This window comes from Halichoerus grypus, chromosome 10 (genome assembly GCF_964656455.1).
Source record: "Halichoerus grypus chromosome 10, mHalGry1.hap1.1, whole genome shotgun sequence".
Classification (NCBI taxonomy): Eukaryota; Metazoa; Chordata; class Mammalia; order Carnivora; family Phocidae; genus Halichoerus; species Halichoerus grypus.
In genome coordinates this window covers 94,929,682-94,949,488 of record NC_135721.1, presented here as the reverse complement: position 1 = coordinate 94,949,488, position 19,807 = coordinate 94,929,682, and the positions used below count along the sequence as shown (strand labels likewise).

At 44.4% G+C, this 19,807-nt stretch overlaps 1 protein-coding gene across 10 annotated transcripts in view; it reads left to right on the top strand.

Annotated features, from left to right (window-relative positions):
* Nucleotides 1-19,807, top strand: part of RIN2 (Ras and Rab interactor 2) — a 235,391-nt gene that overhangs the window by 118,688 nt on the left and 96,896 nt on the right. For 3 of the 10 annotated variants that reach the window (XM_078056864.1, XM_036085384.2, XM_078056865.1), the window contains one exon: nt 6,263-6,355. In XM_078056864.1, the coding sequence (XP_077912990.1) occupies nt 6,299-6,355 (57 nt within the window). In that variant the 5' untranslated portion in view covers nt 6,263-6,298. Of the gene's footprint in view, nt 1-6,043; nt 6,063-6,088; nt 6,191-6,215; nt 6,356-7,340; nt 7,643-8,316; nt 8,494-19,807 lie in introns of those variants that run through there. The other 7 variants (XM_036085398.2, XM_078056868.1, XM_078056866.1 and 4 more) reach the window with 6 other exon arrangements.

The following is a 19,807-nucleotide window of genomic DNA, read 5'->3' as shown; positions in this document are numbered from 1 at the left end:
TATGGCTCCAAATCCAGTGTTTAAGCATAAGCACCTACCCTGTGACGCTCAGCTCAAAATCTTGAATGGAAAATTCTACTTCATCTGAGAACAGCCAATGAAATACCAGCGTGGGTCAGTTGTAACATGACTGGTCCGATCAGCTGAGGGGATGGGGTGGGCAGAATCACTCACATTGCTTATCAGGCAAACATGGGCAGGGCAGGTGCTCTACAAGGGGTGTGGGTGGGTCAGGCAGGGCATGTGAGTGAGGGGAGCAGATCCATGGGCACTGGAGAACCGGAAGAGCTTATATCCCATCTAAAGAGAACACTCAGAGTCGGCCAGTTGTGGCCATGCTGGAATGATAGCTCAGTGTGACCAGAGAAGCTACATATCTACATTTTATGCAAAAAATGTCCTGATTTTTAAAAAGTGGCCATTGTAGCAGCCACTGTCAAGCCCTTCCCATATCCCTTGAGTACTTAACATTTCCATGCAGGCTGGCCTGATTTCCAACGGCCAACTTTGCCTAAGGTCTCTCTTTGGCCACTAGAGCCCATTCTACCCACACTAGGGTCATGGTGGAAATACTGGTGAATTAAGGCTTCCTGAGGGCAGCTTTCAACCAGTGACTGGGGGCAGTTGGACATTTCCTCAGCTCCCTTGTCGCTCAGTTGAGACTACTCTGAGGTATGATCTATACTGGCTTCCAGAGTTCTCCAGAAGAGTTGAAGTCCAGTTGCCCAATGGCTACGTGCTTGGTCTTGTACTTTGTATTGGCTGCTCTTCTTCCCCAGATCACTTCCCCTCCCCAACTAGTGTTTCTTGAAGGTACCTCCAATAAATTACTTGGACATGAATTGTTGACTTAGGGTCTCTGGAGACCATTCATTCAAACTTTTTTTTAAAGTGTATTACTTAATCTGTTATATCTTCAGTGTAGACTCAATTCAAGAGCTGCTAGGTTATAAACCTCCAATTAAAATTAACTACCTACACAAAATTAACCACCATACACTTTTTACCGTCATGGCCAGAGAGCCTTAGAAAAGAAAGTTCTAGGGCGCCTGGGTGGCTCAGTTGGTTAAGCGACTGCCTTCAGCTCAGGTCATGATCCTGGAGTCCCAGGATCGAGTCCCGCATCGGGCTCCCTGCTCGGCGGGGAGTCTGCTTCTCCCTCTGACCCTCCCCCCTCTCATGCTCTCTCTCTCAAATAAATAAATAAAATCTTTAAAAAAAAAAAAAAGAAAAGAAAAGAAAGTTCTAAACTCAGGTGCTCACAGGTTGGCAAATAAACCCTGAGGAAGACCTAGAGTGTGTGGCTCCCTGTCTATGGCCCCCTTTGGGTTAAGAGCCAATGTGGCTTGTGAGGCTTCCTCATTGTGTACGTGAAGTCACTGCACAGATGTGCAGTGTGTGTTACCACTTACCACGTAGAGCTTTTCAAGTGAGGAGGTTGAAAAGACACATACTTTTGAAATGCCGAAAGAGAGCGGGCTGGGAGGTAGGCACCCCCTCTCCCTTCTCAGCCCTGTTCCAGGTGGGCAGAGTGCACCAGCCTTGAGGACTGAGCCATGCTCAAGAGAAGCACTCATTCAAGGGAGGAATAGGGATCTCTTCAGGGATATGGAAGAAGGGGAAGCAGGAAGCTAATTCTTGAATGGTCCAAGGGGTAAAATGAGGGTATTGGGTGGAAGGTGAGAGAGGCAGTTTCCCATCCAAGAAAAGCAGGAATTTCTTGCCAGTTGAGCTGCCCACCTGTTGCCCAAGGTGGCATGCATTGCCGTGGTGAAATCCACACTTTGGCCACGTGGGCACCAGCAAAGCTAATGCAGCATGGATATAGCGAGAGTCTCTGTGAGGCACCAGTTTTCCAAGGATGGAAGGGGTAGACCGCCAGTGGAATTAGCCCCATTGTCAGGCCAGTCTTATGAGTGGCAGAAATGCTCCTTGCTGAAAAAAAAGAAAAAATTATTTTATGATCCTTGGTTACTTTGGGGGAAATTGAGGTACTGAACATTGTTCCCAGTTCTATTTAAAAACACAGTTATTAGGGGCACCTGGTTGGCTCAGTCGGTGAAGAGTCCAACTCTTGATTTTGGCTCAGGTCATGATCTCAGGGTCATGAGATTGAGCCCCACATTGGGCTCTGCACTCAGAGGGGAGTCTGCTTGAGATGCTCTCTGTCCCTCTCCCTCTGCCCTACCCCACCCCCCACGCTTGTGCTCTCTCTCTCTCTCAAAAAATAAATAAATCTTTAAAAAATGAAATAAAGAATAAAAACACAGTTATTAGTAAGAGGACTGGGAGTACAGCTTTTTGCTTCTGATTTATTCCCACAATTTGGTTTCTTTTTTCAATGAAATAAATTCATAATCTTAAAACTGTTTTAGAAAAAGTTTGACTATCAACTGAGGGAAAAGCAGTGCTGCACAGTGATACAAAATGCTTAAAGAAAAACATTTTTAAAAATTCACATAATTTGAAAAAAAAAAAATTCATGTAATTTGAATTGTCAACCCAGAGCCTGGAATAGAGCTTTTTCTGTCCAGCTTGTAAAATCCCTGGTAATATAAAGATAATTATGGAAATATTCAGAGACCTTCCCTGGATCCAGACACAGAGCCACCCCACTAGCTTTCAGCTCTTAGTAACGGTGCAAAGCATTCAGAAGACAGACCTGCTGTCGTCAGAGTGACATAAGGAACCAGGCAAAAAAGGTGATGTGCATTTCTCGGGATTGGCCTTGACCTGAGAGATTCCCAGGGGTGAGTCACTTTCTCCTTCTTCAGTCAGTTGGGCTGTAAAATAATTATAATAACGAGATCTTGTTTACTAAGAGCTGAAGTCCACTTTGCCTCGTCTCATTCGGCTGCTAGGAGGGAGAAGAAAGGTAGTGATTAGAAGGCTTTTGTGGCCAACTGTCAACGGCAGCTCGGCGTTGAGAACCCATGCCTTGAAGAGGCGAAGTCTCTTGTAAATCGGACTTGTGAGTTGCGGGTGCCAGTGTAAGTGTCCCTCTGCTTCTCCTGTGGGTCTGCACTTGTGACCTGAGGCAAATAAGTAGGAAGGGTAGTTTGACTAAATAAACGGAGGGGGGACGAGGAGGGCAGGGGAGGAAGGAGGCTACACCCTGGACCCTCCTGTCTTGCCAAGATCTGGCCCGTGGCCAAGGAGAGCAAAAGCGGCCAGAGTGCCAGTGGCTCAACCCAGCCCCACTGGTCAGTGACCTGGAAGCTAGGCACTCGGTGTCCCTCTCCCTGTGCTCAGCCTGCAGCCAGGGTCTGGGCGGTGGTGCCTCCGTGCCCGTCCTCAGTGGCTCGCAGTAGAATGCACTGGACAGCCAGCCCGGAGCCCTGCCAGACCACTCAGCGAGTCCTCTACGCTGAAAATTCAGGATGGACCTTCACCTCAGCAGTGGCTCTTGGGGCCACATGAAAAGCCACAGCTAGGTTTACTCTCAAGTGGCAGAGGCTGGTGTTTCTGAGAGAGGAATATTCACTTCCTGCCTTTGTCCTTTAGCTGACTGGAGCAACCCGCTTCGTTTACATTCCTTCAGTGGTGTTATTGAAAAGGCTTGGCAGCTTCAAAATGTTTGCAGTGTCCCATTAGGGCTTTTTTTTTTCTCCCACTATTTTTTTTTTTTTTTTTTTTTTTTGCTAGCTTTTAGCTAGCATCTAGAAAGATCCACTGGATGGACGTGATGGGCTTATTTTTCAAGAATCCACTTTACCCTTCAGGGAATCCAGGAAAGGAGCAAGCTCCCAACATATAAATCTGGAGGAATTTTACAGCCTCTCAAACTACTGCATCTTTTTTTGTTTCTCTGTCTAGCCTGTTACTGGGGGGGTTTTAGGACTGAACTGCTGGTGTAACCCCTTGGGGTAAAGAGGGGTGGGAAACCATGAATGGAAAGAAGTTGTCCTTTTAAGTTAGATTAAAATTTCTGTCCATATTGAGTTAAGGTGTTAGAGGTTATGGTTTGGGAAGGGAACTATTGCTACAACAGGAAGGACCTTAGGCCAGAACTTCTCTTGGGCCCTAAGAACTGAATTTTTAAAAATGAAGATAATCAGTGATGTGCTGTCCACTTGGATTTCCTTCAGTGGGAAGGACCCGCTGTTGTGCTTGCCCACCTGCTCTTATCACCTGCTGTCATCTCCCTCCTGGAGCAGCCTTTTGAAGAAGGAGGGAGGTGACCTGCATTTGTGGGAGAAATGTGATAGGTCTGTCTGCCCCGCGCGCACGGAATCCAAACTGGCTGTTCACTGAGGACCGCTGGAGTTTGAAGCACATGCAGGCGATTTTCAGGCAGCTAATTAAACTGGTAAACTTCTGGAATCCAAACCGCTCCGTTGCTATAGGCAAAATTCCCTGCCTGTCATGGCTCATCAGAAGGGGTTTGTCTGTGGAAATCTTCTGAACGGAACAGAGAGACTTAGGTCTGGCTGAGGAATGAAGTCTTGGCTCTTACCAGGCAGCCCTTTAACTGCTGTACAATGTCAAATCCCTCACCGAGAAAACGTCTGAAAGGAAAAGAATTTTAGGCTTGGTTTCAAGAAATGTTCTTTTTTTTTTTTTTTTTTTTTAATGTGTGTAGTTCTGCATCGGAACAGTTAATCATTTGCTCCCCAAGGTTATGGTGTGGCTCCCATTCCCCTCTTGGTTCTGAACACAGCACTGTGTTTTCATTCTGGAGTTGCTCCAATCTGTCGATTTTGCTAATAAGTGGTGAACTTCAAAGGCCTTGGAGCTGGGGCTCCATTCAGCTGCTGAGTCCGAGAACCTGAAGCTTTGGAGTCAGCAGAATTGCAAAGGAAAGCTCACCAGTCTTCTCAGGAGGTTTTGGAGCATTGGCCTTCATCCCAGCAGGATTGCAAGTGGAAAGAAACACAGGGAAGGCATCTCCAAACCTTTAAAGTGACCGAGCCATGGAGAAAGGACTAAAATAGGTGAAGGTTCCAGAAAGAGGGATGGGTGTGCACTGCATTACTATCTTCCTAGACGGGATTCCACAGATCAATGGAGCCCTCTATGAATGTGAACATTGAGGCTAATCTTGGGGCCAAAATGAGCCCCTTTCCAAAGAGCATTACTCGCTAATGCGAATGTAGTTCTCTGCTAAGTAATTATGCCTTTCCACTTGTTGAAAAGTCTCTTTGGAGCTGCTGGCTCTCTTTCCCCCAGCTAATAATGAAACAGCTCTAGCAAACTGGCACCAGCGACTGTGGCTTCCATGTCTCCCCACCCCACCCCCGCAGTTGAACCCCTTTTAATATTCCTTAATGTGGTGTGACATGTTTTCACTTTATTGTCCTTATACCGACCGTGTTGGTCATGGTGAGGACGAGCTTTATCTTGGGCAGGTTATGGTGAGCGGGAGAGCAGTTTTATATTCGCTCCTGGTCCAGCCTCCCTGGGTAAGGAAGGTTTGGGGATGCGCCCCCAGGTCTTCGATGCATGCTGGCTGGGATGAGACCAGCTGCTTGGGTGTGTATGTATTTTACTTAGAAGTGGACACTGCAGGCTTTGTAGCCAGGAGGGAGGCTTATCGGGTTTCGATGCTCAAGTGAGGGAAATTCCAAGCTGAAATGGCCACAGTTATGATTCAGAATCATATCATGCCTTTAAATTTTTCTCTACATTCCAAAGTGCCCCGCCCCCCTCCCCTTGGGTTATCATGGAGCTGTTTCTGGGCTGTTTCTTATACAAACTAATCTCTGTAAACAGGGACACAGGATTTCACCCCCATCTTTGATTTCTAGGGAGAAAATAAAGGGATTTATTCCCAGTGCCCTTGTGTTGACCTTGCCTGGGGGAGAGGGCTAGCAGAGCTGATGATGACCTCATCCCATTCCAGCAGGATTTCCTGGGACATGCAGGGCCTCATTCTTCTGCTGTCCGTCTGTGTTCAGCCACATTAAGTCCATAAGCTTCAGAGCAGATTACCGTGACATCTAATATCGGTCCCTTTAGGACTCGAGCGTGAGGTCAAGCAAACACACAAAGCAATCATTATCCTTTCCGCAGTGCCAGAGACCTTCTGCGTCAGCTGGAGGAGCGGGAGGTGGGGCAGTGAGGTGGGGCACAGACTAGGAACTGTGCTGTCTGGGGCAGGAAATCAGCCTGAAAGAGGATGGAAGGGCTTTGGTGGGAAATAAATGGCACTGTGTTGTTGACGGAAAAAGATCTTGGCAGGACCGTTGTTGTGAGTGTTCTGTGGCTTAGAAAGGAATTTCCTACAGACTGGACTAACCATTAAAAATGTCTCTACCTTCAGGAGTCCCGGGCGTGCAGTAGAGTGTCGCAGGGGGAGATGTCAGCTTGGACCATGGGCGCCCGCGGTCTGGACAAGCGAGGAAGTTTCTTTAAGGTAAAAGGAAGCCTTGATTGGGATTGCTAATTTTGCCGGGCTGCGTGGGGAGCTGTGGAGGGAAGGCTGCTCTGAGCCCGCTATGGCAGGGGGGGCAGCTCGCCTGAACCCAGCTGCTAGCTGTTACCGGGTTTACTGGTGTTTTGGTGACTTAGGGCTTCCAAGACAGGCCCAGGACCCAGGAGCTGCGAGATGCCACCCTGTGTAAAACAGTTGAGGCAATCTTTGTCAACTGCTCAGCTAGCTGGATGGGTTTTATGATAGAAGCTGGAATTTGCCTTCCAGAGAATTGATGCTGTAGGCAAGTGTGTTTCACACTTTGCTTGATTGTATGAGTCACTTAAGTCCTCATTAAAAAACAGCCACAAAGAACAGATTCCCAGGTCTCACCCTAGACTGATTGAATGTTATTTGTTGCTGTATTTTATCAAATACCTAGAGGCCCGTTGTGATCAGGCAAGAGAGAACCAAAGCAGCATGATTGCAACTGTACCACTTTCCTATTTGGATATTGATGTGAATGGGTTAAAATTACCTTGCTAGCTTAATGAGTGAGACAAGATTCTAAATGGGTGTTTGATATGCTCTGTGTCTGTGTGTTGTAAATTAAGACTTGGCAGTCATTTCAAATTTGCAATTGGGAATTCATTTCTTCTTTATGGCTTTTACTTTGTATCCTTTCACTCACCCTCAAAGTAACGCCTAGTCACTGTAGAACATTTGGAAAACCCAGAATCATGTAAATGAGTAGAAAAATGGAGGTCAGATGTGCATTTCAAATCTGTCATAGGCAGGCGTTCAAGCACCAGATCTTTTTCCTCAAAGGAGGAATGATATAGGGGCCTCTTAATTACCAAGGAAAACTGACGATGTTTACTAATTACCCCATCCTGATGGGTTGTAAGTATGTATTAACTTGCATTTATGTGCTTCCCACTTGCAAAAGACTAAACCTGATTTATTGTATCAATTTTGGACTCCAAAGAAATCCACCAGAAGAGCCTGTTGATACAGCAAAGCTAAATTCAATCAGCTGACCGCAGTGAGGACAGACATCACCTGGACACAGTTGCATTGGTGTGCAGGTGGGACTGCAGGAGGCATCTTTGAGAGGGTTTACAGGTCTGGGCACGCACCCTTGGAGCTGCATTTTTCAAGGCAGAGAATTGATCCGGTTTCAGCAGAGTATGTGACATCATAGTTCAGGATTGGTGGATTCAGCAAGACAATGGTCTTGAATAGAATCTTGGCGAGTTAACTACTGTTTGATAAGCAAGCTTTTCCCAGGTGAGCAAACTGTTTGCCAGGACAAATTGTTTTGTAGGAATTTCCTGCAGCAAACAGTAAAGTGATTTATTGGTTTAAAGTCTTAACATCCTGGGCAAGAATATCCTGGAAGAAATAGTTCTGTTGACACAGATGGTCTCCATTCTCTGTCCTCATAGTTCAGTGATGTGGACTTAGCAGTCTCCGTTCTTTATCCATTCACCCAAGTTTGAATCAAACCTGTACAGTATCCACCCACATGAGCCAGACGAGGGGCTCATCACGTCCCCTGTAGACCAGGCACTAAACCCACCAGGCTCCTGACTCATCTCCAGTTCCTCGATCCTGTCTTATGCAGAGATACTTATTTCATCCTGGTTGAAGGGACGAGCCCACCCCGCTCCTTAACCAAGGCACTGCCTACATCATCTTAAGTACTGGCTAGTCTGCAACTACCACCTTACGCTCAGGATGCACATGGTGGGGGGGGCAGCGGGGGTTGAATCTGACATAGCAGTTGGATTTTATAGCCGTAACAAAAGGAGAAAATCAAGTATGGTCAAAATTGCCTTTGGAAAATTCCTGAGAGAGGGTCCACAGTGGACTCACTCAATACTACCTATTAAGTCCATGGTAGTCAGTGTGTCCTGCAGTCCTGGGGAAAATCTTTTTTTTTTTTAATTCTTTTTTTTCAGTTGGACAGCAGGTAAAGCAGTTAACTTGTATTTCTGGGCTGTGTCCTATGAAAGAATCAATCAGGCAAGAGGTGAGAGGCCTGCCTGACCCCGTCGAAGACAAGTCCTGCTTCATCTTCCCTGAGTCAGATGCCCTTGAGGAAATTGTTGGCAAAGTGGCTTATACTATTTAACTTGGTATTGTCTTTCTTCTTTATTTTTTTTTTCCGGAGCTTAAATTGTTTAATTTGTTTAAGTTACATACTCCAAGTAAATGATATAGTTACTTTGTGCTTCTTTCCTTTCTCTTCTTTATAGACATTGTTATTTTTCACTATGGCTAGTCCATAATTAATGATGGAATACTATTATTATTAGTTATTATAATAGTAAATAAATATTATTGATGATTTCATGATTTAGGCATGGAGTTATCTGTAAGGATGAAGTCAGCTGCCCTTTGGACATTTAATGCTGACTCTTTGGAGGTTCGTCTTAAAAATGCTAGGATGGAGTTCAGTTTGCTGGGATGATTTGTTGCTCAGTACCTTCTGGGACCCATTGGTTCTTCTTTTACTTTTCATGCTTTATATCAATTCACATTTATCAAGCACCTGTGATCAACCAGGCTCTGTACTAGTCACTAGGGAGAGAAAAACCAGAAGTGATCCCTGACTCCATGGAGCTTTCAGTCTGGTAGCAAATAAATGTATTGATCAAATAATCACAATGCTAAACACATAATAATATCAAAAGAGAAAACAGGGGCACCTGGGTGGCTCAGATGGTTAAACGTCTGCCTTTGACTCGGGTCATGATCCCAGGGTCCTGGGATCGAGCCCCATGTCTAGCTCCTAGCTCAGCGGGGAGCCTGCTTCTCCCTCTGCCTCTGCCTCTCCCCCTGCTCATGCTCTCTCTCTCTCTCTCTCTCTCTCTCTGTATCTCTGTGTCTCGAACGAATAAATAAAATCTTTTATAAAAAAGAAGAGAGAGAGAAAACAGTGCTTCATGTGAGACGTAAAAGGGGCTCTGAGAACATATAACTCTGAGAATATTCCAGAGAAATCTTCCCTGAGGAAGTGTCCTTTGATTTGAGAGTTGAGGTTGACTCCCTATTATCTAGGAAGGTGGGGTAAGGCACCCTTGTGTCTTGCAACTTATCTGAGTCATTTCCGTGAGCCAGGACAGATAGGAAACCACAAATCAAAGCTTGCCACCAGTGGTTAGTGACTCTGGTTTAAAAATACAAGTTGGGTAGGGGAAGATAATGATGAAAAAGAGGTCTGGTGATTGTTTTTCAATTATCTACACTTCACACACAATCACATGAGCCCTAATAACCAAGAAATGGATAATATGCATGTGGAATTCAGCTGTGAGCCAAGAATGTCGCCAAGTATTCTCATGCTTCCTGAAATTGTCCTATCCAGTTATAAGGCATTGTTGGTGTATGTGAAGAACAGTATGGCAGGAATATAAGAGAGTCATTCCAAAATTTAGCTCTACCCCACCTCCCTGCATAATATGGAGTCAACCTCAGCTTGCAAATCAAAGGCCACTTTCTCAGGAAAGATTTCTCTGGAACGCCACATTGGGTTACATATTCTCAGAGCCCCATTTACTTCTCACATGAAGCACTTGTTTGACAATGCCCCATGGTTATTGTTCATGTGGAATCACATCCCAGAAGCCGGGCCCCAAAAGTCCGATACTGGACAAACACATTTTCCACAGTCCTTCCTAACACCATCGTGAATTTTCCTCACCCACTGGTGAGAAATGCATCTTCCTGCTCTACAAGGTCTCTATGAAAACCCATAGGGGGAGGCAGGTGATGCCCTGGACAAAGCAACCAAAGGTATCCACACCTCACTATAGAAGTTGACGCCCATTGCTGTCAGATTTCCAGGGTGCGTTGCATGAAAGAGGAAGTCTTCATGTAGGTTGGTAAAGCTCCAGGGGGTCCTGCACTAGCAGAGAAGCTCACAATCAGGTTTGATCCCTCCTTTTCCGAATTCCACAGCTTCTCCCGAGCCACCCCCACCCCCACCCCCACCCCATCTGGGTGCCCAGTGCTGGCAGATTCCTCTCAAGTCACCAAAATCCACACCCTCCTCCCTCCCCTACCTCCACCTCCCCACTTCCCTTCTCCTTCTTTCATATTGGGGCACTACAGAGGATGCTCATAATCTATCCACAGGACCACCCAATGTATTTGGTGTATTTGTTTGTTTCCAAACCATTCCATTCATCCACTCCAAGCTGGGCCCAGGACCAGGTCTGCCCTCTTCACCTTGATATTCTAGATCCTCCAGCTGTGCTTCCCCCCTCTACCTCCACTGGCCCTGCCACTGTGCCATCCTGGGTCTGCTCCTGTGGTACAGACCTGCCGATGCCCAGACTCCAGTCTTTGTCCATCATTCCTCCTCCCACCTCTCCCCACTGGGCTCCCAACTGCCCTTCCAGGCTGACATAGACGCACTTTACCCACAGACGAAGGAATTCACATGGTCTGAGCTGGCATCTACCTTTATTTTTGTCTGAAGATAAAATTGTGGTAGAAGGCCTAGCGGTGGCCCCAGCGTAGGACCAGGAAGTAAACTTCCATCCATAACTTGACCTCTGCCATGAGCAATTTGCTCTGTCCTTTGTTGCTGTGTCCCTGACCCTGAGGGGGAGCCTCTATAGCAGAGAATGATTCCAGAAGCGGGCCAGTGTGTACTGCCCACTTGATAGTCTGATTTCTTCCAGGAATGCCTGGGCGAGCCTGTCCTGCGCCACCTACAAGTTAGTAGAGTTCTCTGTTCCTCAGGTTCCCAGCCTTTCTTTGCCTCTGGGACAGGGGAGCTGTTGGTCTTAACTGACCAGGACGAAATGTGTTTTGATGACAGGGACCCTGCCCTCCTGTGCCTCCCAACTGCCCATTCTGTAGGGAGATGCCCTGAGCCGGGCTCACAAACCAGCTGGCCGGTTGCGAGGGCCCAGCTCAGCAGCAGAGTCTAAGTTTGAGAAATCCTCTTTTGGTCATTTGGAATGGTTTGGATAACAGGTGCATCATGTGTGTCTTTCAGATGGTCCAGAGAAGCCATAGAAGGGAGCTCTCTGGCACCATAAAGAATAGAGTGTGACGAGTTTTGAGGAGACCTGATTGCTAAAATCTGACTCTACAACCAGATAAACCAGGGGTGATGATTCTCTTCACCCCGACTCCCTTCCCTTCACTATCAGTCCCTCCTCAGCATTGGAAAAGTTATCTCTTTTCAGAAATTCTGTCTGCAGGCAGATTTTCAATCATCCAGAACGGGCACAACCTCACACCTTGGGTGTCAGTGATTTCCTCGCATTCACGTTTCCAGACTACTCTCAGTGTGGGGAGTCATTTCTTTGCCCAGGACAGCAATTCACTGTTGTGCGACAGGGGACAGAGATAGCGGGGGCTTGGAGAATAATGGATGGAACCCAAATCACATTTTAGTCAGTAATTTCAGGGAACAAATCCTTTCATGGATTGGTGGACGCTTAAAAGCCAAAGGTATGAGTGCCACGCCCTTGATCTCCTAGCCTGCACCCCGGGCCGTGAATAGACATCACCTCACAGGCCAGGCATCCAGGGAGGGACGGTGCCGCAGTCCGCAATCAGGAAAGGACTAGGCGCTGTGGTGAAAACAAAACAGAGATTAGAGATTCGGTCAGAGCAGATGACGTATTGATAATTATTCATAATAATATTGCAGAGCAGAGCTGACGTCAGTATTTGGTGTATCTTTTGTTTTCCACAAATAAAATTCTTCCTGGACACTTACACTTGGAGTGTATTTCTATACTTCGTAGAAATACAAAGCCAGCTACAGGGGTTGTTCTAAATGTTCTAGTAGCTACATTAAAAAAAAAAGTGAAATTGATTTTAATAATATATTTTCTTTAACTTAGTGTATCTAAAATATTATCATGTAAGTATTTAATCAATATAAGAGTATTAATCCCATATTTTACTTTTTTTTTTTTTTTTTTTGGTACCATGCCTTTAAAACCCAGTATATATTTTACACTGAGCACATTTTGATTCAGACTAGCCACAGTTCAAGTGCTCAGTCACCACATGTGGCTGGTGCCTGCCTTAGTGGACAGTGGAGAGTTACATTTTATCTTGTCTGAAGTGCTTCCTGTTACAGATGGGTAAACTGAGGCCCGGGGAGGTTGAAGTGCGGCAGGTTAGTCTATAGGAGGGATGGGAACTGGACCTGGCCTGACTTTCTCCTGAGGCACCCTGCCCTCTGGAGCCCCACCCCCTGAGGGGTCCACTGTAATCCCTTTCCTCCTACTCCAGTGAGATTTCCCAGGAAACTCCTTCCGGAGAGGTCATGGGGACAGGGACCTCTCTTTCTGGAAGAACGGTTGGCTTTTTTTGGATTCACATGCGCGTCTCTCACCATCTGCTCCGGATCCCTCCAGGACACACATCAGTCCCTCAGGGCGTGACTTTCTAGGAATGTCATGAATTTACTTATTGGACAGCGTTTCCCATTTGTGTTTTCAAAAAGCAATGGATTTCAGGTTTTATGGGGTAGTCTTTCCAGCACATTTTGGCCATTCATTTCTGATACTAAATATTGCCTTTGGGATTGCAATACACTCTCACTTGCTTTAAGGAACTTTGTTTTTTTGTAAAGTCAGGAGTAAAATAGATTTTGCTGGTTCTCCTCAACCATATATTTCTCCAGGCTTACTTGTAACTCTGAGTGTTCATTATTAGGGAGTTGCCAAAGAGGGAGATGTAGATTTAAAGGACTGTTATGTCAATGTATAATTTTCAAAAAGTTAAAACAGGACTCTCATACAATATAGAATGAACATCTGTCAACACTTTATTCACCCCATGCATGAAACCAGGAAACAAGCATCAAGCTGATTCAAAGAACATTTTGACAAGTGATATATCTGTAGTTGACCTAAAAAGTCCTTCTGTAGTAAGTTTACTGAGGTAAAATCAAAACTGGTTAAAGTCCTACAAGCAATAAAACTCTAACCATTGGTATAATCTTTTTTTTTTCCCCCTGAACAGAAATTCCCAGGTTGACATGTAACCACCCAGCGCCCAAGCCCTTCATTAGTAACATGTAGCAAAGTCAAATACAGGTACATCCCCCTAGATCACTAAATAATCTTTAAGTGATTTTGTCAAATAATGCTCAAGCATAATGCTCAAAAACAAAAGGGCTCTTCCACCTGGAAATTTTAAAACTTTCTAATAAAAAACTCTTGGGTATGAGGGGAAATACAAAATGGAATTACAGAATTTATTAAAAAATAGCAGAACACCACCTGTCAGAATCAATGGCATAAACTTAAAGCAGCGGTCAGAGGAAAATTCATAGCATTAAACACTTGATCAAAAAAGATATGCCTTACCCACTTTTTTTTTTTGCCTTATTTTCAAGTTTTAAATAGTGTTTCTTATTCACACTGAAATGGCTTATGCCCTGTGTCTTCCACAACCCTCCCCTTCCCCTGTCCCTGGCTTTCTCCAACCAGGAATTGTGCCTCAAAGAGTGAATTTCTTCAGTGAGGTTGTAGAACTATGGGAAAGTTTGTTCTGAGTTGATTGATTTAAATACCTTAGAGGAGAATCTTCCTGTTTGCTGAGGAATCGTGGATGTATTAATAGCACTGATTTCTGGGTTCTTTTTCATAATGTAAAAGCCTCACGATGCTATTTTGGATATTGCTCTGACACCTAAAGTCAGATCCCAGAGGCTGACAAAATCCTTGCACGTGAGCCTGTCACCAGTAAGTTCACCGGACTGAGGTGAAATGTATGGAGTCGAATTTCCCAGGATAATAGTCTTTCAGATGTCTTTACATGGTAAGCAGAAAAACCACTTTCACAACAACATTGGAAGCTGTATTGTCTGTTGCTATGTAACTATTTGTCCCAAACCTTGGTGACTTAAAACAACAAGTATGTATACCTCACTGTTTCTGCAGGTCAGAAATCTAGGTTTAACTGAGTCCCTCTGGTGGTAGGTCGCTAGGAGATTGCAGTCAAGTTGTCGACTGGGCTGCATTCTCATCAGACTGTTTGAATGGTGGGGAGCCTACTTCAAACCCACTTGGCAGGTCTCCATCCCTTTCCACAGGGCTGGCCTCAGGATGAGGCCACTGGCTTCTTCCAAGGCCAGTGATACAGGAGAAAACAAGAGCGATGAAAGCTAGAGTCTGTTTATCACCTAATCTTGAGAGTGATATACCATCACTTCCGCCATGTTCTGTTCATTGGAAGCCAGTCAAGTAGTCCAGCCATCCCTCAAAGGTGTGAATACCAGGATGCGGGGTTCACCGGCTATCTTAGAGATGAAAACATTGGGAAACAGCCACAAAGCCAAAAAGCTGTAGGACCAGAAAGAATGACAGAAGTGGCATGAATGGGCAGGCCTGCCTGGCTTTGGGCAGGTAATTTTGGTGGGAACACAACTGGCTGGAGCCAGGAGGGGGTGCTGCTGACTCAGTTCCAACCAGATGCTGACACTCGAGTGAATGTGGGTCCTCTGATATTTTTCAAGAGAGGCCAGAAATCCAGATTTTTATGTAAGAGAACCCCAATTTAAAAAGTATACCGAGGATGGAAGAAAATGCTTCGGAGGGCAGGCTTTGGCCTGGGGGCTGTCAGTTTGAACTCCTACTTAGTTAGCTGAGAGAGGGATCAGCCAGGTGGAAAGTTCAGTCTCCTAACACTGCTGACCCCTGGGAGGCTCTGGGGTTGTGCAAGGGAGACAGATGCCACAGCTGCTGTTTCTCTTGGGGGCTTCACATGCAGCAGTGACAGAGCCTATGAGTTCTAGCTGAGCTCTGAGAGACATGATCATCCATGGATGGACTAAGGGATACATAGGGAAAGGAGCAGCAAGTTTCTCCAGGCCTTAAGACAGTGCCTAGGGTCAGCCCAGCCCATGGTCACCAAGTATGTAGGGACCTTAAGTTGTAGAGAGTCCTCCTCCCACTTTTGGGAGCAGCTTCTCACATTTAACTGATAGGGTACTGAGAGCCCACTGTCCCAGATGTTAGAGGTATCAAGAGAGGAACTAATGTGGGATACAGAGTCTTCTTTCTCCTTTGTCTTATCTTCTAAAAAGGAGAATGGCTTGCCAAAAATATCCCTCCCTCCTTCCTGTAATTCCAAATGGAAAATCATTTTGAGTTCAGAAGTAGCACTTAACTGGCAGAATATCAGATGATTCATTAGTCATTCACAACCTGGTATAAATTGGGACTTTATGAACCACTAGCTGCAATCAGCCTAGAGAAGAAAGTTGAGTTCATATGTACTGAGAAGGGGATAGAATAACACAAATTGGGATTTCTGAGGGGAAGGGCAGACCTCAGGGACCCGCTGTGGATAGGTCAGTCAGCATGGGCACCAGTCGCCCAGAGTGCAGAGGGTGCAGGAAGTAGTAGGTGAAGATATAGATGATCATGTCTTCTGGACAGTCTCCAAACATCGTTGCCCTGAACCTGGAGGCTGAGTGGTTCCACATGGGCCCTTTATTTAGGACATATCTTTTACCACCAAAAGAAAACTCTTTCTCTATTCACAACACTCTGACACCAAATGTGTGGGCTTTTCCCACACCAACCCATTCTCCAATTCTCTGTGGACACCAGCTGGGTATTCAAGTCTGACACTAACTACCCTGGGTTAGCACAAACCTCACAGGTTAAGGGCTCATTCCCACAAGACTGCCCCTACTTCAGACACCAGTCACAAGCAGTGGGTTTCCAGATGATCCAAATTTCTGTCCAGCTTGGCTACAGATCAGTGGTCCCACAAGCCCTCTTCAGGTTCAGTAATTCACTAGATTGGCTCACAGAACTCAGGGAAACACTTTATTTACAGTTACCAATGTATTATAGAATACAGATGAACAACTAGATGAGATACATAGGGCAAGATCTGGAAGGGTCCTGAGCACAGGAGCTTATAACCCTGTGGAGTTTGGGGTGCACCACTCTCAGCTTCACTGATTAGAAGCTCTCTAAACCCCTGCATTTAGAGTTTTTATGGAGACTCATTATGTAGGCATGGTTGATTAAATCATTGGCCATTAGTGATTAGCTCAATCCCCAGCCCCACTTTCTTTCCCAGGAGTGGGGTAGGGGTGGGGCTGAAAATTCCAATGCTCTAATCATAGAGTTGGGTCACCTGGCCCCCACCCTGGAGCTATCCAGGGGCTACCTGCCACCAGTCATCTCATTAACAAGAACTCTGGCAGGATTCAAAGGGGCTTGCAAGTGAATAACAAAAGATACTCCTAACTCTTCTATCACTTAGGAAATTCCAAGGGTTTTCAGGCTGTGTCAGGAGGCCCAAGGAGAATGAAAACCAGCACAAAGACAAACCCTATAGGCGCAAACCATTCCTCTTAAGGTGGTACTGCTAAAGGACGGATAGGAGTTTTTGGTGACAAATCCAGCAGTCTGAAAGGCAGAGTTTAACCCCCTTAACAATGTCCTGGGAGATACAGATGTTGACATCTTTTTAGGCCAGTGTCAGAGTAAAGGAAAGTGAAGAAGAAAGGGTTTTATGTTTAGTTAAAAACATGAAGTCCTGATCTTGGGAGGATGCAGTCTACCTTCATGTCAGCTGTTTCTCTTCCTTGTCAATTTGATTTGGAGGTTTGCATCATCTGTGCAGGACCAGATGTCAGGTGGAACCTTGTTTGGCTATGAGATGCATATCCAAGGTTTAAATCCCTGATGTTTGGCTGCTGTCTGAGTGGTGAGGAGGACCTGGTTTAGTTCCTTCCAAGGAGATTCAAGGGCAGTCTCTGTTTTTACCGATTCCAAATCAGCAGGCTGGCAGAAAGTTGGAAATATTAGTGTGGAGAGTTGTGACCAGATTTTCAAGGAAATTAGAAGAATTCAGGGTAGGTCCATACCAGAGCCTCGAAGAAAATTAACAAAATTAGAATTGAATATAGATAATGATGTAAACATAATTTCTTTTCTCTCCAATTACCCTCATTTTTTTGGTAGTAAAACCAACTTGTTGTATTCAGTTTTGCCTGATTATTTCTATAAATGTAGCAAGATCAGTGATTGAGAAAGTTTTTTTTAAAGACTGCTTTACTGGAGCCTTGTAATCAAGTTAGCAGGTGGACTTTTACATCTGTCTCAAATGTGACAAGCCAGTCAAAGCCTTGGTAATATATACAGCCAATATTTCCAACTGTGTCCTGTTCCAAGGAGAACAGATTCTTATTGAACTTATGGAAATAACTAATTATTTTGTCATGAAAAGAATACTCAAGAGTTTTTTAATTCTGGAGGCATCAGGTAGGGAGAAAGAGTAAATGTTTCATCTTTGGTCACAAAGGTATATCTTAACAAATTGTTAATAGCTTAAGAGAAGAGAGAAAGGGATCTCCTAAAATCTGGAAAAGCAGAACAATAGAAAACCAGTGATGTTTTAAACAAGAAGTCACAAAAAATTAGAATCATCTCCCTCGGTTTATTTTTTATTCTGCTTGAAGTCAATATTTCCACTAGTTCTGGAAATTCTTACCCAGTTTAATTGTATGACCTGAAAGTTATCAGAAACATATATTCTAGAGTACTTGTCAGATTCCTTTCTGTGAACCTCTCTGAAGATGAAACACAGTTGCAGGAAGTTTTGTAAAAGCCTCTGACTACAGCAATAATTGTAAATGACAACAGATTCCAATATGCCCATTATTACAGATCTGATGAGAATTCATTATAATGGAATTGACAAGGATATTTGATTATTTCTGTGCCATTCCACATCTTGAAATAATAACTAAAATAACAAGTGATAACATACAAGGACTTACCAGATTTTTGGAATGCTTCTATTAATAACATTTACCCATGCAATGTGATCTAAGAAGGTTTATCATCACTTATTTGACATCCTTCCCATGTAATTTAACGCATCAAATGAACTAATTAGTTTAACATCTCTTTTTGTAAGGAGAGAGAACAAATCCTTTTCAATATTCCAGTGACCCTCTGGAAAATTTCAAAGTTAGTTCAAGGTCAAAAAGACTTTATTTTGAATTTGGTTTTTGAAGAAATTTGTCAAAAATATCAAAAGGTTTGCATACTTGGCCAAATAGGATCATAGGTCACTGTGAAACAATACTTACTTATCTATTTAACCTAAGTGACAATTAAAGACTTCACAGGCAAATATGGAAAGTTAAATAGTCATAAAAAGCCTTAGTTTTTTTTTAGGGGCACCTGGATGGTTCAGTCAGTTGAGTGTCAGACTCTCGGTTTCAGCTCAGGTCATGATCTCAAGGTCTGGAGATGGAGCCCCAGTCAGGCTCCCACTCAGCAGAGAGTCTGTTTTCCCTCTCCCTCTGCCCTGTCTCCCTGTACCCCCACTTGCACGCTCTTTCTCTCTCTCTGAAATAAACAAATAAATCTTAAAAAAAAAAAGTTTAAAAAAAAAAGCCTTGGGTGCCTGCGTGGCTCAGTTGGTTAAGCGTCTGCCTTCAGCTCCAGTCATGATATCGGAGTCCTGGGATCGAGTTCCATGTCGGTTCCCTGCTCAGCGGGGTGCCTGCTTCTCCCTCTGCTCCTCTCCCTCTGATACCCTCCCCACTCATGCTCTCTCTGTCTCTCTAATAAATAAATAAAATCTTTAAAAGAAAAAAACCTTAGCTTTTTTAATATTGAAAAGACTCATTTTTTCCTAAGTAATCAAAGACCTGATAAAGACAAAACAGAATCTTTGTTTTTCTAACAGATTATTTTAAAGGTAAAGAAAACTTTTGTTTACAATTCCTTATTAGCAGGGCAGGGTTAATTGGCTTAAGCATCTGCCTTCAGCTCAGGTCATGATCTCAGGGTCCTGGGATTGACCCCCGAATCAGTCTCCCTGCTCAGGGGGGAGCCTGCTTCTCCCTCTCCCTCTATACCTCCCCCCGCTCATGCTCTCTGTCTCTGTCTCTCTCTCTCTCAAATAAATAATTAAAATCTTTTTTTTTTTTTTAAAAGCAGGTCAACAATCTAAGAAAACTGTCCTTTTAACACAGAGAAAAACCAAATTCTAATTTGTGTACTTTTGATATTAAAACTCATTCTTAGCTATATTTTAATCTTAGCCAACTTGACCACACATTAAAATTCCTTTTCAGAGATTCCTTTATCACAAAACTTCTATAACTTTTTTCCTATATTCAGTTGTTTTCCTAAGTTTTCCCTCTATAAATAAGAAGCCTCACTTTAGGACAAAATTCCTTTTTTTTTCCCTCAACAAAAATGTATTTCCATTCCTCATACCTCCTTCTTCTTTTTTTAAAAGATAAATTTATTTTAGAGAGTGTGTAAGCAGGGGAGGGGGAGGGAAAGGGAGAGGGAGAGGGAAAGAATCTCAGGCAGACTCCCAACTGAGCACAGAGCCTGTTGTGGGGCTCAATCTCACCACCCTGAGATCATGATCTGAACTGAAATCAAGAGTCAGATGCTTAACCAACTGAGCCACCTAGTT